The 21439-nt window shown below is 44.6% G+C and overlaps 3 protein-coding genes across 12 annotated transcripts; all 3 read right to left on the reverse strand.

Annotated features, from left to right (window-relative positions):
* Window positions 1–2384: 2384 nt before the first annotated feature.
* On the reverse strand, window positions 2385–12641 carry LOC129170680 (myosin-8-like). 8 transcript variants are annotated; one of them, XM_054758474.1, is made up of 38 exons: window positions 12197–12641; window positions 11704–11883; window positions 11467–11623; window positions 11212–11239; window positions 10997–11111; window positions 10833–10925; window positions 10649–10712; window positions 10465–10563; window positions 10293–10396; window positions 10077–10215; window positions 9877–9995; window positions 9662–9811; window positions 9413–9583; window positions 8917–9223; window positions 8757–8827; window positions 8506–8593; window positions 8330–8447; window positions 8140–8263; window positions 7928–8064; window positions 7458–7713; window positions 6989–7231; window positions 6739–6915; window positions 6525–6670; window positions 6269–6359; window positions 5805–6194; window positions 5604–5730; window positions 5408–5526; window positions 5079–5275; window positions 4825–5008; window positions 4568–4733; window positions 4375–4499; window positions 4001–4309; window positions 3732–3935; window positions 3462–3587; window positions 3216–3386; window positions 3050–3154; window positions 2876–2971; window positions 2385–2797 (listed from the first exon to the last, which is right to left on the reverse strand). In XM_054758474.1, the coding sequence occupies exons 1-38, from the start codon at window positions 12368–12370 to the stop codon at window positions 2654–2656; spliced, it is 5814 nt and encodes a 1937-aa protein (XP_054614449.1). In that variant the 5' UTR covers window positions 12371–12641; the 3' UTR covers window positions 2385–2653. The 8 variants fall into 8 exon arrangements, with proteins under 8 accessions (XP_054614449.1, XP_054614452.1, XP_054614451.1 ...); XM_054758477.1 differs by having other exon boundaries at window positions 11704–11847; window positions 12191–12641; XM_054758476.1 differs by having other exon boundaries at window positions 8757–8824; window positions 11003–11111; window positions 11704–11847; window positions 12170–12641.
* A 3223-nt stretch (window positions 12642–15864) lies between these two features.
* On the reverse strand, window positions 15865–19839 carry LOC129171047 (protein SCO1 homolog, mitochondrial). 3 transcript variants are annotated; one of them, XM_054759350.1, is made up of 7 exons: window positions 19529–19839; window positions 19229–19333; window positions 18246–18336; window positions 17971–18168; window positions 16783–16875; window positions 16388–16503; window positions 15865–16313 (listed from the first exon to the last, which is right to left on the reverse strand). In XM_054759350.1, exons 1-7 carry the CDS (start codon window positions 19739–19741, stop codon window positions 16179–16181), a joined length of 951 nt encoding a protein of 316 aa, XP_054615325.1. In that variant the 5' UTR covers window positions 19742–19839; the 3' UTR covers window positions 15865–16178. The 3 variants fall into 3 exon arrangements, with proteins under 3 accessions (XP_054615325.1, XP_054615326.1, XP_054615327.1); XM_054759351.1 differs by having other exon boundaries at window positions 18399–19333; XM_054759352.1 differs by having other exon boundaries at window positions 18399–19337.
* Window positions 19840–20159: 320 nt separating this feature from the next.
* On the reverse strand, window positions 20160–21418 carry tmem220 (transmembrane protein 220). Its single transcript, XM_054759930.1, has 6 exons — window positions 21239–21418; window positions 21134–21163; window positions 20955–21015; window positions 20644–20767; window positions 20497–20556; window positions 20160–20419 (listed from the first exon to the last, which is right to left on the reverse strand). Exons 1-6 carry the CDS (start codon window positions 21344–21346, stop codon window positions 20293–20295), a joined length of 510 nt encoding a protein of 169 aa, XP_054615905.1. The 5' UTR covers window positions 21347–21418; the 3' UTR covers window positions 20160–20292.
* Between the last annotated feature and the right edge of the window lie 21 nt (window positions 21419–21439).

Below are 21439 nucleotides of genomic sequence, written 5' to 3' on the forward strand. Positions count from 1 at the left end.
AGCGTGAATTAATGAGTGAAGGAGGTTCCTTTTATCAGCATCAATGTTCTGGCCAGACAAACCGGACATTCCAAACTTGGCAATGTCACTTTTCTAATGTCAATCCGTCCGCATTATCGATCTCGGACGGTTCTTAAAAATGGTGGAGGATCTTCTGGAAGTAATAAGAGGATGTCTTTTCGACAGGTGATGATCCTCCTGCTCTATTTTTACTTGGCTGCTGTACGTTGAGTTGCTGTCATCAGATACTGCATATTGCCTGTTTCACATCTCGTCTTTAGCACTGACTTCATGAAACAGTGCTGCCAAACCATGATGTCTATTAAGTGTCAGAATTGTTATGTTCAAGAAGGCAACGCACATGACCTCTAGTGCATTACAACTTTCACATTCATTCTTGACTCAAAGACCACCTGCTTTGTCTCCTTCAAGGCACCTTTCTTGGCTTTACAGGCCTTAGCGTCCAGCAGAGGTCACAACAATGTGTTCTTTCACCGCTAACACAACAAAGTCAAACTCCCAGAAATGAACAAGTGAGCTAAGCTTGCACTGATACATTTGCAGGAGAAAGGTCCTCAACATCCACTGGACTTTTTAAGAACAACACTAGAAATTCACAGCTGGAATCAAAATCAGGATCCACAAGTACGTCTAAAGACTTTTAAAGTGACATCCTGATAAACTGTGGCAGGTACTTTAGTGTTGTGAGTCCACATGGAAAGTGGAGGTGTTGGCATCAGCCAGTATTTAAAGCATTGCTCTTTTGTATGGAAAGGAACTGCCTTGAAATCTTTACTGACATAAATGAAAAGTATCTTGACACTAACTGACTTATAATAGACTTGAAGCAGTCATTGCAATGCCTTCACACAACCTGCCGTATTTCCAACTTAAGAGGGTGATGGTGTGTGGATGGGAACACATGAGGGCTGCATTTAGCCCGGGAGGGTGTGTGAAACCTAAGCTGGAGAACAAGGTGTGGAGATGTGTGAACAGCATCACAGCTGAACCAGCAAGTTTGTTTGCCTTCAAGTGTCACGCCATGACTCTCTCCTTCATGTTGGCTTATTGAGGTTGCCAGGTCGGCCCACTGTGCACTTCCACTCTCCAGCCAATCAGTTTCTTGCATGTCCTCTTGTCTCCTACATAGAGTATGACTGCTTTTGATGATGGAGTTCTTCTTTCTATTTACCTTTGTCATTTGTTGCTTTGAGTTGGCTCTTTGGGTGTAGAAAGTCATCAGCATTAGCAGGGGTTAGCTCGACACGCTATGTTTGTTAGTTTTTATGACAAGTTTTTTTTTTGTCTTTTTTTTTTTTTTACAAATCAGCTTCCCGCAACACTCACCCGCATGATGAGCATTATGAGGACATGCGTAAGCATGTTGACGGAGGACTGGACAGTGTTTGTCCTCTCTTGGACGTTTTTGACCTTTATCACGAGTTCATCAGCTTCCTGCTGACAGATACAGGTGGTTCACTGTAACTGTACCTCTTCTTGTGGGATTCCTGCAGACGCCTGCAAGACAGCTGGATGTCCTCATCTCAGAGTCGACGACAAACGTTCACTTTTATGCTCAAGATGGAACGGAATGTTAGTGGTGCTTTGACAGCAGACAACATACTACATGCTCATTTACTTTATAGACATAAAGATGCTGGGTAAAAGTTTTTATTGGAAGTAAACGTGAACCAAGGTTAGGTGTAAAGCTTAGTGTAAAGGGGTTAGGGTTAGTAAAGTAAGTTAGTAAAGTAGTAAGTGTAAAGTTAGTAAAGTGTAAAGCTTTCTGATCATTTCTATTAAGAGAACAAAACATTTTTAAGGAATTTGAGTGACCTTAAAATGTGGTGCAAGTACAGTGGGCTCTCGTTATTCATTTGTTCCAAAATGTCATACGAAAACCAAAGCCATTTTTCCCATAGCAGATAATGTAAATCAAATTAATTAGTTCCAGACAACCAAAAATATTAACAAAAAATACATTTTACAGTGAACAACTAGTTTTACATTCAGAAAACAATATGAAATATCGATAAATGAGGAACCTTTACCTTTACTGAAGACTTGAAAATTGTGGGGTGGGAGGGATTCACACCAACAACAGCTTCTCAACATCTTCCATCGTCTGTTTTGTTAACACCTTTAGCCCTTTCCTATTAGCTTCCTTGTTTTCTTCATTCTTGGCCAGGATGGAAATTATTGTTGATGCGGCAAACTGACTACTTTGTGTAACATTTTCATTTGAGTCTGCCAAATGGAATGAAAACTACAAAATGACACTAAGTAGTGTGAGATATCGGGTTGGGTGTGTGATCCAAGATGGCTGAATAAACAAGCAATGCTGGGAGTATCGTTCACACCTTTATTAATACCACAAGATTCAACACAAATACAACACTTTGTTACATGCAATACAGAACGTGTACGATAACCGAGACAGTGTAGGAGAACCAAGGCAAATGGAATCATTTGAAAACGACGATGTTTGAAAACCGAGATTTGACTGTATTAGAAACAGCTCTCAGTATGATGCAAACTACAGGCATAATAATAATCATATTGTTCAAAGAATACTTCTCGGCGTGTCATTAGAATTATCAGACTACAGTTTCACCACAATAATGTTTACATGAGTGGAACATCATGCAGCTTTCTACTCCACTTTTCCAACAATGTCACGACTCTTAGCTCGTAGTTTATTCAACTGAGACTCTGCGACGTCCGCTCGCTCTTCAGCCGCCTCCAGTTCGTGCTGCACCTTGCGGAACTTTGTCACATGAATGCTGTTTTTTTCCTCCTGTGATTGCGGAAGACGGGGAAAGACATCAGACTACTATCAAGTGATGTCATAGTTACATAATTCTTGACAACTCACCGCCTCCTCACACTGGCGCTTGTATGCTTTCACTTTCAGCTGCAGCTTGTTAACCAAATCCTGAAGCCTCACCGTGTTCTTTTTTTCTTCATCACTCTGAAACACAGGAGAAGGGAGTATGATTTTTTGGGGCTCTCTTTGGAGCACCCGTGAAGCTGAGTATGTCCTTCTGACCTGATAAGTCAACTCTTTAATCTTCCTCTCATATTTGCGCACTCCTTTTATGGCCTCACTGCCACGTTTCTGCTCTGCTTCCAATTCATTTTCCAACTCTCGAACCTGAACAAAAAAACAGTTGAACTCGTCTGTTGTTTTTGTCTTTTTTGTCAAGGACTCTTACCCGGTTCTCCAGCTTCTGAAGCTCCTTCTTTCCTCCTTTCAGAGCTAGCTGCTCTGCCTCATCCAAACGCAGCTGGATGTCCTTAACAGTGGTCTCCAGGTTCTTCTTCATCCTCTCCAAGTGAGCGCTCGTGTCCTGCTCCCTCTTCAGCTCCTCGGCCATCATGGCAGCCTGAGTGAAGGCATTGTCCAAGTTAATTTCTCCACCACTTCCTTGTTTAATTGACAGAAGAGCGATGTATCTTACATCTGTGATGGCTTTCTTGGCCTTCTCCTCAGCGTTCCTCGCCTCCTGGACCATGTCCTCAATCTCCAACTGTAGCTGAGCCAACTCAGTCTCCGTCTTTTTTTTAGCGTTCAGTAGTCCGGTATTCTGCTCGATGCACATTCTTACAATTATTATAATATTAACAGTGATACAACTACTGCATCATCAAGATAATAATTTACTCCAAGGAACTCAAGGAGATCTTTTAAGAAGCTTGCAAATGAAAAATAATTCATACCACCTCCTCACCTGTGAATGCAGCAGCTGAATCCTCTCGCTAACTTCCATCAGTTCCTGCTCAGCCAGCTTGCGACTACGCTCTGACTGCTCCAGTGCCGTCCTCACCTCCTCCATCTCAGCCATCATCAGACTGTTGCGTCGCTCAGCGATGGCCAGTTGCTCTTTTGTATCTTCCTGATTGCGGAGCGCCTCGTCCAGGTGGACCTGAGTGTCCTTGACACAAAAACATTTTGTTCAGACGAGTGATCCCTTTGCTTTTCTACAAGAATCATGCAAACCTTCAACTGGATTTGCAGGTTCCTCAGTTGCTTCGTGGCCTCAGACGCCTGGCGATTGGCTTGGCTGAGCTGGATCTCCATCTCATTTATATCCCCTTCCATCTTCTTCTTCACCCGAACTGCGTCGTTTCGGCTGCGTGTCTCAGCTTCCAGCGTGCTCTGTAAAGTGTCCACAGTTCTCTGGTGGTTCCTCTTCAGCTGGTCAATCTCTTCGTCTTTCTCAGCCACCTTTCTGTCCACTTCGGACTTGATCTGGTTGAGCTCCAGTTGAAGGTGCAAGATTTTGGCCTCCTCATGTTCTAGAGAAGACTGCAAAAAGAATAATAACTACCCTGTAGGGATCATTTGGATCATGTGATGAGATCGCCACAAACCTCAACTTCCTCAAGAGCCGCCTGAGTGTCTTTCTTCTCCTGCTCAGCTTGTTTTGCGGCTTTATCCAGCTCGTGGATCATTGTAGCCGACTGTCCGATGTTCTCGCTGATGTCCGAGATCTCCTCTGAGTGATAGAGTGAGAGTAACCATCGCTACATCTCCAACAAAGAGAATGAGATGTGTCACTCTTACGCTGAAGGTTTTTATTTTCTCTCTTCATGCTCTCCAGGTGATCCAAGGCCTCCTCGTATGAATTCTTCAGTTTGAAGAGTTCGGTGCTCAGGGCTCTGAACTCTCTCTGAGACCCTTCCAGATCCGATTGACTCTCCTCATATTTATGCTTCCATTCAGACAGGACCTACCAGTGTGGGAAGCTACGAATGAACTACGAACTTCTACAAATGAAACCTTGGTTCTGACATCGGAGTTGTCCCCTGCTTTCCAAATACCTTATCAAAGTTTCTCTGTTTCTTGTCCAAGGTGGCATTGGCTGCATTTGACCTTTCAAGCTCCACCATGAGGTCCTCCACCTCAGCCTGCAGCCTCTGCTTGCTCTTATCGAGTGATGCACTTTTGACATTTGCTGCTTCTGTCAGCTCCTCGGATTCCTGCAGCCGCTGGGCCAGCCTCTTCCTGTGGACCCCACAGGAACAGTATGAGGGGAAGAACCGCAATGAGGCAAAAAACAATGCATAGTCCTCACTTTGCCTCTTCAAGTTCCTCTGTGCGCAGGATGGCGTCCGTCTCGTATTTGGTTCTCCACTGGGCCACGTCGCTGTTGGCCTTGGAGAGGCAGCGCTGTAATTCAGCTTTAGCCTCCTGCTCCTCTTCATATTGCTCCCTCAGCAGCTCACAGTCATGGCGGTAAGACTGCAGACTGTGGGCCAGGGAATTTTTTGCCTGAAAACACACATAGCATATTGGGGCACCCTCTCCAAATGGCCGAGAACAGAAGATCTAGCATCTGCTTAGAGGATGTATAGCATATTAAACATACCAAATATGATCAAACCTCATAAAGAACAAACTAACTTTAGCCCCTTCATCCAGAAGCCTCTTCAATTCTTCAATTTGTTGACCGCTGACAGATTTGGCTCTGCTCATGTGGCCGAGAGCACCTTCTTTCTCTTCCAGCAGACGGGAAAGTTCACCTACAAAAACCACAAGCAGGTTTCAAACTGTTACTCTAACCTCTAACCAGATCTAGGTTTCGCATCTCGACGCTCACAATTCTCTGTCTGCAGCCGCGCGTTGAGTGTGGTGTAATCACTCAGCGCTTGTTGGGCTTCATCAGATTTGGTCTTGTACTCGTTTGCCTGATCTTCAAGGTACCGGCAGGTCTTCTCCAGGTTAGACTGGGAAGTTAAACATTCAGAGTCACGTCAGTGCAGGGAACTGATTAGTGATGCCAGCCATGACAGTCTCTTACCTTGCTCTTCACAATACTCTCCACATGGCTCGCCATGTCCTCCATCTCCATCTTCAGCTCATTTTTCTCTTTTTCCACTTTTTGCTTGACTCGTTGCAGGTTCTCGATCTGGTCAACCAGTTCGGCGACACTGTCGGCTTGTTTCTTACGCAGAGCTGCAGTAATGGATTCGTATTGGAGGGTGGACTCCTCCAGGTCGCGGCGCAGCTTCTGAAATTCAGCCTCACGCTTCTTGTTCATTTCTACCTGAGTGGTGGTGGCGCCTCCGGCCTCCTCCAGCCTCTCGCTGATTTCCTCCAGCTCCCTGGCGAGATCTAACCTCTGCTTCTCTACTTTGGCTCTGGTGGAGCGCTCTGCCTCCATTTCCTCTTCCATCTCCTCAATACGAACCTGCAGTAAACATTTAATACACTTAAGCCCTTCAGCAATGACCACTGTTGAAGTATGTCTAGAGTCTTAAAAACCTGAAGTTCTTTTGATTGTTTTTGTAGCTGAGTGGTGAGGGCTTGCTCATCCTCGATTTTGTACTGCAGGTTGCTGATTTCTAAATGTTTTCTGAAAAATAACAAATGTTTTTGTTCATGCATTGCTACCATCTCATTCTTCAGTGTTAGCGGCTGTTTCTGTCACATTAGAAGCTCATGCAATGATCCCTTGACCATGTAATAATCACAAATATAACTTGAGTTGAATGTGAATAGAAGACACTAAACTGCGTACTTAACAAGTCTTTCCTCCATCTGCTGCCTCTCATTCTCCAAGTCCGTGATGGTCTCCTGAGACAGCTTCATGTCTCCGTCTTGCTTTCTCCGAGATCTTTCCAATTCAGCTCGCAACTTCTTCTCCTGCTCCAGTGAACCCTCCAGCTGATGGAGAGAAACAATAATGCACCTCACACAATAAGCTTACAAAGATTGAAACAAATTATACCTACATCATCAACCTGCTGCTCCAGCTTGATCTTGGTCTTCATCAGCACGTTTACTTTATCCTCCTCAGCCTGGAGGTCATCAAGCATCTGCTGGTGAACCTCCTGCAATGATTTGTTCTCCTTGAAGGATTTCATCAGGTTCTCCTCCAGAGTTGTAACCTCTTCTACCAGGTTCTTGACCTACAAAGAGAAAGGCCTGAGCTGTGACCTTCAGTGATGGCATGTTCTCCAAGGATTTTTGACAGGTCGGCACCTTGTTTTCAGTGGCATGTTTCTCCTTCTCCACTTTGGCGATGATCAGCTCCAGATCGTCAATGTCACGTTTGAGCTCGGAACATTCATCCTCCAGCTTCCGCTTCTTTGAGGTGATGTCAGCATTGATCTCCTCTTCGTCCTCTATCCTCTCAGACAATTCTTTGACTTTGGCCTCCAGGTGAATCTTGCTCTTTATCAGACCTTCACACCTCTCCTCGCTATCACATAGGTTCTCCCGTTCCTGTGGGACATGGGCCAGATTTGGATTTAGAGATTTGGCTGTAGCCACCACCAGCTTCACGAAAATTATGTTTTGCAAAATGATTCTCAAAAGTAATTTGAAAGTTGATTACAAATTTGTTTCCTGGTTGTTCTGCACTAAATTCAAATTTTGTTGTAGATTTCTGGACAGAGCACCCAAATGAAAGCTTCTTTCAGTGAGCTTTGTAGGTGGTGTGTTCACGCACTGCTTGGATTTGAAGGAGAAGGTCATTCTTCTCCTGGATGAGCACCACTGTTTTCTCCTCCAGCTCTTTCCTGCGTGTCTCTGACCCCGCCAGCTCCTCCTTTAGGTGTGAGAACTCCTCTTTCATTGTCTGCATCTCCTTCTCAGCCTCTGCACACCGCAACAGAGGCTTGATCTTGAAGAAGAGCCTCATCCAAGGCCAGTTCTTCACATTCATGAAGGAGCGGATGTTGTACTGGATGATGAAAATGGAATCTCTGCAGAGTGGAGAAAAAAGAAACAAGAAGTCTTTCCAATAACCGAGACAGCGTATGAAACCGCGACATATTTGGGCAATAATCGGCAAAAATATAATCCTACAAAAAACAAGGTAGCACGGTATCTGCTTTACAGAAGTCACCCTCATGACAGAAAACCTCATTACATAGGCTGCTGTCCCTAATAAATTGGCAAATGAGTTTCTCAAAAGACCTTTTCTTTGTCATCTCCTTGAGCTTTAGCCTGATGACATAACCTCTGGCAACAGCCTGGATCCGAGTCATCAGCACGGCCAAACGCTCATCTCTCATCTCCTCCAGAAGACCCAGAAGGCCAGCTTTGAAGAAGACCTGCAAGGAATCATTAGCATCATTGCGAAAGGGGAAGAAACTTCTAGTGGAGCAGCAAAGGTTTCTGAGTAACACCTTTGTACATCCAAATCTGTACTGGGCGTGGTCCACATCGATGGAGGAGAGCAGTTTCTCTGACGCTTTCTTGCTGTCGATGAACTGTCCCTCGGGGATGGCACTGGCATTCAGGATCCTGTACCTGCAGTAAACATAGTCCAGAGTTAATGGGGGGTTGTGGCATATGTCATCATACCAGATGTGGTACCTCTGTCTAAAGTCTCCATAGAGGATCCTGCTTGGGAATCCCTTCCTGCAGATCCTGATACCTTCCAGCACACCATTGCAGCGCAGCTGATGCAGAACTAGATGGTGGTCCATTGACCCTGCAAGAACAATCCCTCTGTCATCTCGTCTTCAGACACTTGTCTTGTGTGTTCTTACCTGGAGTCTTGGTCTCATTGGGGATGATGCACCTGACAAAGTGCGGGTGTGTGGACCTGAGGTTTGCCATTAGCTTGTTGAGGTTCTCCTGAGGAGGTCATCAAAGAAACAGGCAACAATCGTGTGCAGAGGTCCACAAAACCAGCATCATGTTTGTATCATACATTCATTTATTTTATCAGATTATGGTCAAATGTCATCAGTTGTCATCTATCAGACCACCAGGTGACACTTTCACCTGATCTTATTACCCTAAAAAGTGCAGAGACCGTCTGGAAGGATGAAGCTTTTTTCTTGTAGCTTTTCTTGACTACATCAGCTCCTACAAAAACAAAGAAACAACAACAACTGTACAGTGACAGAATGTGTTTTTGTTCGAATATCTCCTTGATTTCATGAAAGAGAACTGACCGTCAGCTGAGGCGTACGTTGCAAAGAGCTGGGAGAGCAACTTTAGGGATGCTTTTTGGTACAGCTGCACCACATTGTCATTTAGCGGGTCCTTGTTCTTCTCCAGCCAGCCGCTGATGTTGTAGTCCACTGTGCCGGCGTAGTGCATCAGGGAGAAGTGAGCCTCAGTCTTTCCTTTGGAAGGTTTGGGCTTCTGGAAGATGCTGTGCTTGCTCAGATGCTGATCGTAGAGTTTGTTCTTGAAGGACACATCTGTCGCCTTTGGAAACATACACTCCTCTTCCAGAATGGAGAAAATACCCAGTGGCTGCATAACACAGTTTTTATTGATGGAATGTGATGAACAAATTATTTCAGACTAGAAAATACATTTACTCAGAAATAGCAGAAAAGGTGATTTTGATGTTGAAATTATTGAAATGTGTTTAGAAATGTCAATGCATGACTTTTCTGATGTCAGCTAACAGATATGAGAGGTAGGAGAGAAGTGATGCACCTTCTCAATGAGCTCGATGCAGGCTGCCAGGTCCATGCCAAAGTCAATGAACTCCCAGTCGATCCCTTCCTTCTTGTATTCTTCTTGCTCCAGCACAAACATGTGGTGGTTGAAGAACTGCTGCAGCTTCTCATTGGTGAAGTTGATACACAGCTGCTCCAGACTGTTCATCTGGCATAAATGTTACATTAGGAACATCTGTTTTTAAATTTTTTTTTAACTTGATGTCTAATAGGGCTGACTCATTACCTCAAAAATCTCAAATCCTGCAATATCCAGTACACCAATAAAATGTTGCCTTGGGAGTTTAGTGTCGAGTTGCTGGTTGATCCTGGTGACCATCCACAGGAACAATTTCTCATAGACAGCCTTGGACAGGGCGCCCATAGCGTTGTTCACCTGAGAACCAAAGCATAATGTCATGTCATGTGTTTGTATGTTCATGGGTTTGACATGTTGAGTACCTGCTGAGGCGTCTGGCCTTTGGTCACGTATTCGTTACCGACTTTAACTCGAGGATAACACAGCGCCTTCAGCAGGTCAGCGGAGTTCAGCCCCATGAGGTAGGCAACTTTGTCAGCCACTATGGGATGTATGGACAAAGTCACATGGACACGTGGGGGTCTTGTTAATGTACTGTAGAGGAAAGTTTTGCTTGACTCACCTTCAGTGCCGTCAGGTTCTGCTTGTTCCTCACGCTGCTTCTGCTTGAACTTCATGTTTCCGTTGTGCATCACAGCTCCAGTCAGCTTGTAGATGCCAATTTTCTCCTCCATGGTGAATCCCAGGATGTTAATGGCACTCTGGTGGAAACAACTCAGTGTTTCACCTGCTCTAGTAGAATCACAACATAGTACATACAGTTGTTCTGCTGACTCACGTCTGTGGCCATCAGCTCCTCTGAGTCGTTGATGCTCAGCACAGTGATCTCGCCCTGGCTGATGAAGGGATAGTCGTAAGGATTGGAGGTGATCAGCAGCATCTCTGCAGAAAAAAAAGGGCAGAGAGAGTCTCACCATCTTCATCTCACATCCTCATAAATTAGTTTTTACCGATGAGATCAGGCTTCTTGTTTGACAGGATCTGGTAGAAGATGTGGTAGCTCCTCTCAGCTAGAAGCTGGAAGGTCACCCTGGATTTTTCCAGCAGGTCTTATCAGACATGGAGCCAGAGAAGAAATATTGATTACGCCATCGACTCATTCATTGTGTCATCGTGTTACATTGTGTAACGTACATGTTTCTATATCAGCTGATGCCAACTTGCCCTTTGTTCCAAAGTGGATGCGAATAAATTTCCCCTGCAGAAAGATTTTTAATCATCTTGTAGGTTCCTCATAATGATGTGTGATTGTTGCTCTCAGAAGTGGGAGTGACATCATACAGATCATACAGATCACACGTTTTGAGTTGGAGCTCACAAATCGAGAAGAGTTGTCATTCCTCACAGTCTTGGCATTCCCAAAAGCTTCCAGCAGAGGGTTGGCCTGGATGATTTGATCCTCCAGTGTTCCCTAGCAGAGAGGCAATCAAACTCAGCCAATATTTTACGATGATTAAACATCTACCCATGAAGGAAAAAAACCTGCACTTTGCCAGGAAGTTGCTCCTTCTTGCTCGAGTCTCCAACAGATGCAATTGTTGCAAAGTACTGGATCACCCGCTTGGTGTTGACTGTCTTGCCAGCGCCAGACTCTCCACTGACACCATGAAGACACCATGAAGACATCACGAAGACACCACAAAGACACAATGATGACATCATCAAGACATCAGGAGGCCACCATGAAGGCAACTTACGTGATCAGGATTGACTGATTCTCTCTATCTGTAGAAAGAAAGGACATTGGGATGTTATTGATCTTGATGTGTGATTTACTGATATCAAAGAACATTCTGGGTTGTTCAAATATTCCAGAATGTTTTGTTCCAGATCCAGAAGACCATGGAGAAGAGCATTTGTGAGGCCAGAAGTCACTGATGTTTGTTCTGAGAAAGGGGGGTACCTCTGTTGTAGTTCATTCTTCCACACCAAAGCCACGCAACACCTGTCACCTGTGAGCATATACTGGTAAGCGTTGTCAGAGATGGAGAAGATATGTGGGGGGGCCCCCTGACGCTTCCTGCCACGGTAGCCCGCCACAACCTCCGGGTTGTAGACGGGAAGCCACTTGTAAGGATTGACAGTCACGCAGAAGAGACCTGAGTACGTCTGGCAAAACCATCAAGACAAAAACACCACAGCTGAACCACCAGATGCATGGCTGCTGCTCATGTGTTGATGCTGCTCACATAGATCATCCAGGCGGCGTAGCGTTCCTTCAGGTTGAAGAGCACGGCGGGTTCATGGAGGTGTGTGAGCAGAGCCATGTCTTCTATCTTGTCAAACTTTGGTGGGTTCATGGGGCGAAGGTCATCCTGGTGCAGTGTGACCACCTGGAGCGTGAGATCCTTCTTAATACTTTCTATGTTCTATGTGTGTTCTATGTTAGTGATGGACATGCAGTAATTGACTGCAACACGCACATACAGTTTTTCAATGCTAATATTTTTATTATTGAGCTTGTACAACTGTACTGCCTCATATTGAGTTGCTTTTAATATTTTGAGCCTGTGGTGTAGCTGAGTAGTGACCAAAATGTTAACAGTAACAGTATGTTAGTGTACATTTGTACAAGCACAATAATAAAAATGCCGGTTTTTTTGGAATCTCAGTGAAAACAAAAGATTGACAAATGAGAATAAAACCTCAGCCCACCCTGCCGCCGTCCTTCTCCACGGTGACCATGCTTCCATCTTGGCTCTTGATCTTGCCTTTAACATACTCGTGCTTAGAGTCGGGCACAAAGACGGCCACTTTGGCGTCAAAGGGCACATTTTGGGCTGCGATTCGTTCTCGCTCTGTTTTGCGCAGGTAGGCGGCAGCCACTCCAAATATTTCCATGTCGGCATCACTCATGTTCTCTCGCCACCTTTAGCCTGAGGACAAACAGAAGTAGCTAAGAATGAAGTCTGGGATGAGTCGCGTCACACTCACCCGAGTGCTGCTGATCTTCAAAAGAAGTTTAGAAGTTTGACAGAAGAAAAGTCGGCCGTGAGAAGCTGCTGATAGACGTGAGACCACAACATCGCCCTCCACAAGACACCAGCAGCTTTTATACCTTCTTCACTTTGCTTCTGCTCTATTTGGAGCTGAACTATGTGCATTTTCTATTTCATATGTCTATGTTTAGCTGTCTTGTGTCACTTTTAAACATGTTAACCCTTTGGACCCAGCATTAAAAACCAATGAACAGCTTACAGGCTTTAGGTGCCCCAACATGACCAACCTCATTTTGTGGGATCACAGGAGATTAGGGTGTGTTTGGGCGTCGCTGGGTTGATTGTGTGTGTGTGTGTGTGTGTGTGTGTATGTGTTGGAGTCCAGACTAAGGCCTGGCACATCCATGGCAGTTATTCCTCATCACGTACGCTTGTGATTGTGTTTAATCCGCCCAAAGACAACTGTCTGAACATGCCTTCATGTCCTCCTGTTCCTACAGTATGTCCACCACACTGAAGATTCTTTCTGCATGTTTACGTATATGCTTACTCATCTGTTTGGACAAAAAAAATATTATTGATGTCATAATCATATTTGATGATGAAGAGCTTTTCTTTCACAGATGTCAGAGATGTTTGATGAGGATGTGATGGCTGTGTTGGGAGAGAAGACAGACCGTCTAATTGGCTGCTAATGTCAACTGACGGCCTGGCAACAGCTGCAATTCTGACATGATTGCTCTTACACTTTCTGGAGCTACCGTCTCGTTTTCACAGCAAATTTGACAAAAAATGGACTTTTCTACACAGCAGTGAGTTGGACCATGTCCTCCAGGGAAGAAAAAAACACGAGAAAGTAGTCTGCTCTGGATGAGAAGGTCAGTGAACAGTGCTTGTCCAACAACGTTTCTCAAAGCATGCAGACAATTCATGCTGACAGTGGGCGGGGCCAGCAGTGACTGCCATTTGGAAGCATTGAGTCGTCTGCTCTAACGACTTAGGGCTGGAATGCCCAGCAGACAGTGAGAATGACTTTTTAAAATGCGGCGATTAGTTCAGAAGTCCAAGTGCTCCATGTTGAGTCGGAGCTGAAAACGAGGCTGTTTGCTTTTCTAATCCACCTTCTAAAAGGAGGAACACAACAGGTGTGCAGTCAAGTCAGTCGGGTATTCTAATACATGACAGCATTTTCATCAGATCCTTGCAGGTTTTTTATGTGTTTTAAACAATGACATCACTGTCATCATGTGCACTAAACACCTACTATAAACAAAACACGAAGTTTAGTTGGGCAAATTACTTTTAAAAAAGTAATTATAGATAGTAGTTACTTTCCCCAAATAGTAATTGAATTAGGAAGAAAATTACTCCATAAATGTTATTACCAGGAAATGTAATTACAGTGTTACTTTTATGAAAAAGCCTCAAATATGTAAAAGAATTGGGAGTTAGTTTTATAGTGCAGAGTTTCCCCTAGGATTTTCTGAAGCTGTGGTGGTGGGCTGCATGGGACTTATGCCGCTGCTGCATCTGCAAATTTTTTTTTTTTATTATGAATTTTTTATGACTTAACGTTTTTCACAAACGGATCCACTCGTAGTGATGTCATCACACCACACGTGCAGTCTGTGACATCATCGCTTGAGTGCTCAAAGCCAAACGGCGCAGTCGCATGACCGCTGTTGTCGCACATCAAAGATGTTGCGCATCGTGGACAAAGGAGTTGTGTGCGCGGCGTACTCTTGCTGGCCGCGGTCTGCAGTGTTGTCATCGTTGTCATGGTTGTGAGGGTCAAGGAGAGTTTACGTATACCAACATGTCAGCGTTATCTCTGGAGGATGACTGCCTGCATCCTGTTTGCCACGAGGTCTTCTCCAGCAAGAACTACAGCTACCAGCTTTTAAGCATTCTCGGAGAGGGACGCTTCGGAATAGTGGCCAAGTGCCTCAACTTGAACACATCGGATCATGTGGCGGTCAAGCTCTTGAAAAGATGCAACATGAGCAACTTCAACCAAGAAGTGCAGGCGCTCCAAAAGATCCGCTTCCTGGACAAACACCGAAACAGCTTGGTGAGGTTTATAGAGCACTTCATCTTCCAGGACTTTCCTTGTCTGGTTTTTGAGATGCTGGACAAGAGCCTGGAGGACCTGATGACGGAGCGAAACATGACACCCTTGAATCTCCACCAAATCCGCCCGGTCATGTCGCAGCTCCTGATGGCGTTTGAGGCCCTCCAGGCTTTAGGAATCACTCACACGGACTTGAAACCTGACAACGTCATGCTCGTGGACCACAAGCACGTGCCCTTCCGAGTCAAGCTGATCGATTTTGGCTTGGCCCACCCAATAACATCGGTGCACGCGGGCATGACCCTGCAGGCCGAGGCTTACCGGGCCCCAGAGGTGACGCTGGGCCTCCCCCTGTCGGAGGCCATCGATATGTGGTCGCTGGGATGTACCATCGCATACCTCTTCTTTGGATTCGACCTCTTTGATTGCATTTCCCTTTGCAACAGCATGGAGACCATCTGTCATCTCTTTGGTCAGCCTGGAGATCATCTTCTCAACCAGGCCAAATACACCAGTGACTACTTCACACTGGACGCGGACCACCGATGGACAGTCATCTCAGCAGGAATGGAGCCGGCGATATCTCGATTTAATCTGAGCTCGGGGTCCACTTTTGAAGACCTGGCTATGAGATTCTTGCAGACCACCTCCACTGTGGAGTATGACGACTGGCTGAAATTTGTGTGTCTTCTAAGATGGCTTCTGAGCGTGGACGCCAGGAGCAGAGCCACTCCCAGACAAGCTCTGAATCATTCTTTTCTTACCATGGCCCACCTGGACGACTGCTCCTACAAGGAGACCACGCTCGCCTGCATGATGGTCGCACCCATCGATGACTATATTGCAGTTATAGGCAGCCATGACGGCTACGACGAGGAGGAGCCTAACTGTATGGAGGAACTTCATGGAGAAGGGGAACCCGAGGAGGTGGTGGACTTTGACGTTGAAGATGACTCTGGTTGGTTAGTGGATGCTGATGGTGTGGTGGTTCTTGACAGTGAAAAGGACATTAATGTGTTGGGAGAGCGTCCTGGGGTTCTTGTTGTTGATGTTGAAGTGGACCCTTGTAAAGTGGTGGACCTGGATGGTGAAGATGATCTTTATGATGATGAGGACATTGAATTAGCAGAGGATGATGAAGATGCTGAGAGCAGAATCATCAGTGAGCGCTTAACAGAGGACGACGCTTTACTTCCTTGATGATAGAGTCCAAACCAAGGATGAAGCCAGGCGTTCACATGATCAGGAGGATCATCAGGTGCATCTTTCCTAGCTGCCTTCAAATGTGACCTTCAGAGTGAGGACATTGGAGGAGTCTGATACTAAAGTGGACTTCATCATTCACATGCTTGATGACTTTTATTTTGGAGTAAACCATCAATACTTTCCATACACACAAAACAAGTTGTGATCTTTTGATTTGACGGAGATTTCCTTCAGGAGTTCTGATGAGAAATATTCAAGTATCTTCATAAGGTGGTCGTTACCTTGGACTCCAGTCGACTAAAGCACGCTGGATAATTATTTAACACGAGCGTCAGTGTGTCCTGTCCACTCAGGACAAAACCTGGACATAGCAGGACAGGAATGTATTGAATAATCATTTATAATAGCTTATAATGATCACATACGACACAATCCCTTCAGAATCAAATCATTTTTCTTTCTTGTATTTCCTCATGTGAGCCGCGATGGCGTTGGATATCTCCACATTTCTTTTGTTCTGACCAAAATAGTCCACAAACTGTCCATCAGGTCCAACCAGGTACATGATGATGGTATGGTCCACCTGAGAAGAAGATGAGGTCGGACTGAGAGGAAGCTCTTTCACTGTTTGATGCATGCTTGTTACATGCGACTCACAATGTAGTCGTTGTCTTCGTCTTTGGGTCCTTGGCTGTAGTAAACTCTGTAGGACCTGGACACTTGCTCCACTTGAGCACTGGTCCCCGTCAGACCAATCAGCTTTGGAGAAAACTCTAGAAAACATCAAACGCGAAGCAATGAGCACAGCTCACCATTATGGTACGGAGTTCTAACAACAAATCCCATTATAATGTGTTTGTGAGTGAAGGTGAATAGATATCTTAAAAATAATTAAGAAAAAAAGGCAGCACTAAATCCACCTGTGGCGCTCCAAATGTACAGTATTTATGGCAGGCTGCCAAAAATGAATGAATGAATGAATGAATGAATGGAAAACATTGAAGTCAACACAAGACGACAAAGTGAGAGTATTTGCCGTATTTTTTGTGTACCTTTGACGTACGTGGCCATGGCTTCTGGCGTGTCCCTGTCAGGGTCAATGGTGATGAGGATGGGCGTCAGTTTGGGTAAAGACTTGATTTTGTCTCCACAAAGACAAAGCAGGTGTTAGTTGGCATCACAACCTCCTGACTGTCCAGTCTGATTTCAGTAACACTATAAACCAAGCTTTTTTATTTTACATGCTAAAACCGCTCCAGTGTCAGTCTTAAGCTGTGGGCAGCGTTGAATGGGCGCTTGCACCCCCACACAACTCAGGGTTCATGACTTGGAGGGCAAGCACATTCCATTTCCTGTTGCCATTGGGCGGCGCTGAGACAAATTAAGAAAGTGACCAATGTATAGATTGAAGGTGTCTTCATTACTGTATTATATGTACCAATGACAGTATGATGAAGATCTGACCTTGTGTAAGTGAGTCATTGACGTTTACAGTTTATAGTGGCGAATTGTCTGATCATCAAAGATTGTTGCCAGGCCGTGCCCACATCTTATGGAACAGCCTAGAATCCTTCCCAACATAACATCGTCCATCTGTCTAGTATGCATTATTTTCATTTGGGCTCATTTGGTGAAAGTGCCGAGGACTACTTGGTTGAAATACAACCCCTCGTTTTTGCCTAAAACTGCACTGGAAACCAAAATGTCCAATTTCTGTTCGTTTTGAAACATAGGTTGTTGAGACTTTTTTGTGCATCCTGCCATGATTGACGTCATTGTGACGTTCTGTGAAAGTGGTGGCAGGTGGTAATTTTTTTCAAGTTTAAAGGGGGCGTTACTGAGTGAGTTTGGGGGGGGGATTCGTGTTAGGGACCCCTGTGCTATCAAAATTTTCCCCAAACCTGATGCATCTGCAAAAAATATGTTTCAAGATGGCCTTCACATGTCTGTGCTTGGGCCCTAATTAGTGGATAACTTCATCAAACATTCATCATTTGTCTTTTCAATGTGGCCCTAACCCTGCTTTATAATGTTTTATTTTATGTATGGAACATTCCCTGGTGGCCAATAAAAATCAAGCTTTGGGCCACAATCGGCCCCAGGGCCACACTTTGGATACCACTGCACTATATGGACGAGAGCGGTAAGGCCACACATCTAGAACCTTCCACAGGCCGTTACTGCCTTAGAAAGAGTGAATCAGCAGCTGGCCATGCTGAACATCCAAAGCACTTTTTTACCAAGTTCATCCACCACCTCCATCATCTTCTCCAGCTCGTCCGGGCAGATGTCAGGACAGTGAGTGAAGCCAAAGTAGATGAGGATCCACTGGCCCAGGAAATCCTCACTCTTCACCGCCTTCTTGTTGTGATCCACCAGAGAGAACGGTCCACCAAGTGCCGGACGTCCTATCGACTTGTTCCTCTCTTTTTCCATCACTGCAACAGTTCAATTGATTAGGGACATGTGTCGTACTTGACGTGAAGCACACCTCCTGCTGCACAGCTTCACTTACTTTCTTCTTTTTCGCTCTTGAAATATTTCATCCCCCCAAGCAGCGCTCCCCCGATAGCGAAGGTGATGGCTAAAGATTTCCACGTCACAGGCTTCAGGGGAAACAATCATGTGATTATTGCCACTTGAATACCTGACTGTCCAGGCTACTTACGTCAACAAACATGGTCCTCATGCTATACAGGCAGTCCTCGCGTTACCACATTTACTGTTCTGACGCTTCGTGGTTATGTATGCACCCCTATAAAGGATTAATACCGTACAAAAAGAAAAAGTAGTTACACGCACACAGCAGCAGAATATTTAGTCATGTGTCGCTGCATCGATGAACATGACTTTTGTTCTTTTTCGTTAACTCTTTTCCCTTCACGATGTCTTCCAAGCGTGAGGGAGACTCTTCTGATGTCGGTGTATCAAAGAAAAAAGTGATAAGTGAAGTTAGACCTAGTAAAATTAGGAAGTGGAGAAATGAACATTGGTGGCATGCTCGCTCCAATTAGCCGCTCAAACGCCACGACCATCATGAAGGACAAAGATGGTATCGCTGAACATGTGAAAGCATCTGCTGCCATGAAATGGACAGTGACAACTAAAGAGCATAGTGGTTTCATTATTTACACTTCCTCCTGCCAGTAAGCCTGTCTCTCCTTCATTTGCAACACCTCTACCAGTGTGCAAGACAACCACAGGGAAAAAAGTAAGGAGTTCTCTTTTTCTCATTTTATTGTATTTGATATGCCCTTTATGTGTTTACAATGTGAGTGACTTAGGTGTTCATTTAGATATAATTCGACTTAAACTAATACTTTCCTTACATCGCTGTCGTAGGAACGGAACTTGTACACAGACCGATGACCACCTGTATAAATTATATTATTAAGGAAATGTCGGTCGAAAAGTTTTAGGGTTGAGGGCGCCACCTGTTGGTGACAACAGCAACAGGCATTGAAGGTTGAATGTTTGGTGTGCTTCAGCAGAACTTACCCCAGACTTATTTGATGTGTCGTGTGATGGAGGAGGTGTAGGAAGTGTGGAAAACAGCCTGGAGCTCTGCTGATGTCGACATGGTGGTGTCCTGCAGGCGTGACGCTGACTCACATGAAAAATGAATTATATTCATCAATTAATCACACTTGACTCACTGCAGTCCACATTGTTGAGCACCGTTGTCTTAATAAATGGAGTCTTTTCATGTAGGCAGTGTTTGATCATGCAGTGATCGCTGATGAACAGAAAGTTTCAGCCTTATATTTTTCCACCTAGTACTTGCTAGCTTTGACCTACCCGGCAGCAGAAGCTCCATGGTAGTGAGAGCGTGTGCGTTAGTCCTGTCTCTCCCCGAATTACACTGTGAAGAAATCTGACTCTTTGTAAGACTTTAACGTTGCCGCCAAGCAGCCTGCAGCCAGCACGGAGATGCACAACATTCAGTGACATTTTGCTGCACCGAAATAGTTTACAAAACGTGACAACACGAGAGAAATAGCAACACGGCATTCACATTGCTGCTCCCAGAACAGCTATTCGAACCACAGCAGGTCAGCGGAAGCCACTTGTGCTGGTCTCAGCTCAATGAACAGGAGGAAGCGGAAAGGGATTCTTCTTCTGTCATCAACTTAGGTTTCTCCGTTGCCCTCTAGCGGCTGTAGAAAGAGCTACATTGTTAGTGAATAGAAAAGTCAGAAAGTTACCACACGTTTCAATAAAATATATTAAATAAAATGAATACATTAAATTTATATTAATCATATGATAAATAATTACAGATAAATTATATTTAGATACATGTTTAAAATATAAATTAAATATTTCAAATGCAAATTACATGAAATAAATACGATACAGCACAAAATCTGATGCAAAATGTCAACATTTAATAAAATAAAATAATAACATTTCAAACACAAATGACGTGAAAAAATTATAACACAGCACAAAATCTAATGCAAACTGTCAAAGTTGCTTGTTTTCATCAAACAGTCTTATTGGTCTTATTGGTCTACGATTGTCAGTCAAACAGCAGCCAAAGTCTTCCTTTGAATTTGCTCTTAAATTGCAGTTCTGCAGTGCGTTGGCCAGTCGGACCTGTTCTTGTTGTGTACGTGATACCAACACACAAAGGGAAAGATGGTGATGAGGACACCTGCAGAGACTCTCAGCTTCCCCACCGTGGACCTGACAGAGACAAATGGACTCGGTTTATTTCCCCCAACAAGAAGATGTGACATTCAACAAGCTGGTGTTCACTGCACCTTCCAGAGTGGCGACACAGGAGAAGCCACACCACTGTCAACATGAGACCAGAAATCTCTCTAAAGGAAAAAAAAAACACCAATTTAACTTCAATGTGTGTGTGAAGATGTAGTTTTAATAGACAATATAAATTAACAAGTCATGACCTGCCCTCCTCCTGCTGGAAGATATCTACCGGGTTCTCTTTATAAAGTTTCCATCCCATCATCACAACGACTCCGCAGCACATCGTCATGTGGAGGTCAGCTACGCGTCTCCATGGCAACGTCTCTGCAGTCAACAGCAAAACAATGTAGGATGACTTGTGATCTGACACTGCGGCCACTTGGGGGCACTGTGTACAAACATTCATTGTTGAACCGTGAGTTAAAATCAAAGAGCAAAAAAAAAGACATGAAAAGTTGCATGTCAGCTTGAAATATTGCTGCTCGGTGTTATATTGATACAAAATTAATACCAGTCACTTGGTGTTGGAGGCCAATGAGTGCACAGAGGAGTGCAGGGACGCCATAACCGACCTACACCATAACACAAACATTGTAAAGAAAAAACACAATTGGATTAGTCACCGGAGGCAAACAAATTATGTGAGGTGATGTATTTGCTATTTTTTTTGTTCTATGTTTATTTGCTCACCATCCACAAGGCAGCGTCCGGGTCGTTGATCTGAGAGTTCAAAGTTCAGAGTTGCTGACAAAAGTCTCAACGATAAATAAAAAGTTGGAGAGAATAAAAGCTCACCTGCACGTAAGTTGCAAGGCCAAAGAATAAGCACATGAGGACGTTGCACACTCGCCAAATGATGAGCAGCAAAGTCTTGAAGCTGACTGATGAGCTGAATTGTCTCATGTTTCAAGTCTCTCCACTTCACACGTCTCCGCCCGCACGCGACGTTAAAGTGTACTTCACCAAGCACACCATTGGGAACTCTTGTAGTTTGTA

Source organism: Dunckerocampus dactyliophorus, chromosome 18, assembly GCF_027744805.1.
Source record: "Dunckerocampus dactyliophorus isolate RoL2022-P2 chromosome 18, RoL_Ddac_1.1, whole genome shotgun sequence".
NCBI lineage: Eukaryota > Metazoa > Chordata > Actinopteri > Syngnathiformes > Syngnathidae > Dunckerocampus > Dunckerocampus dactyliophorus.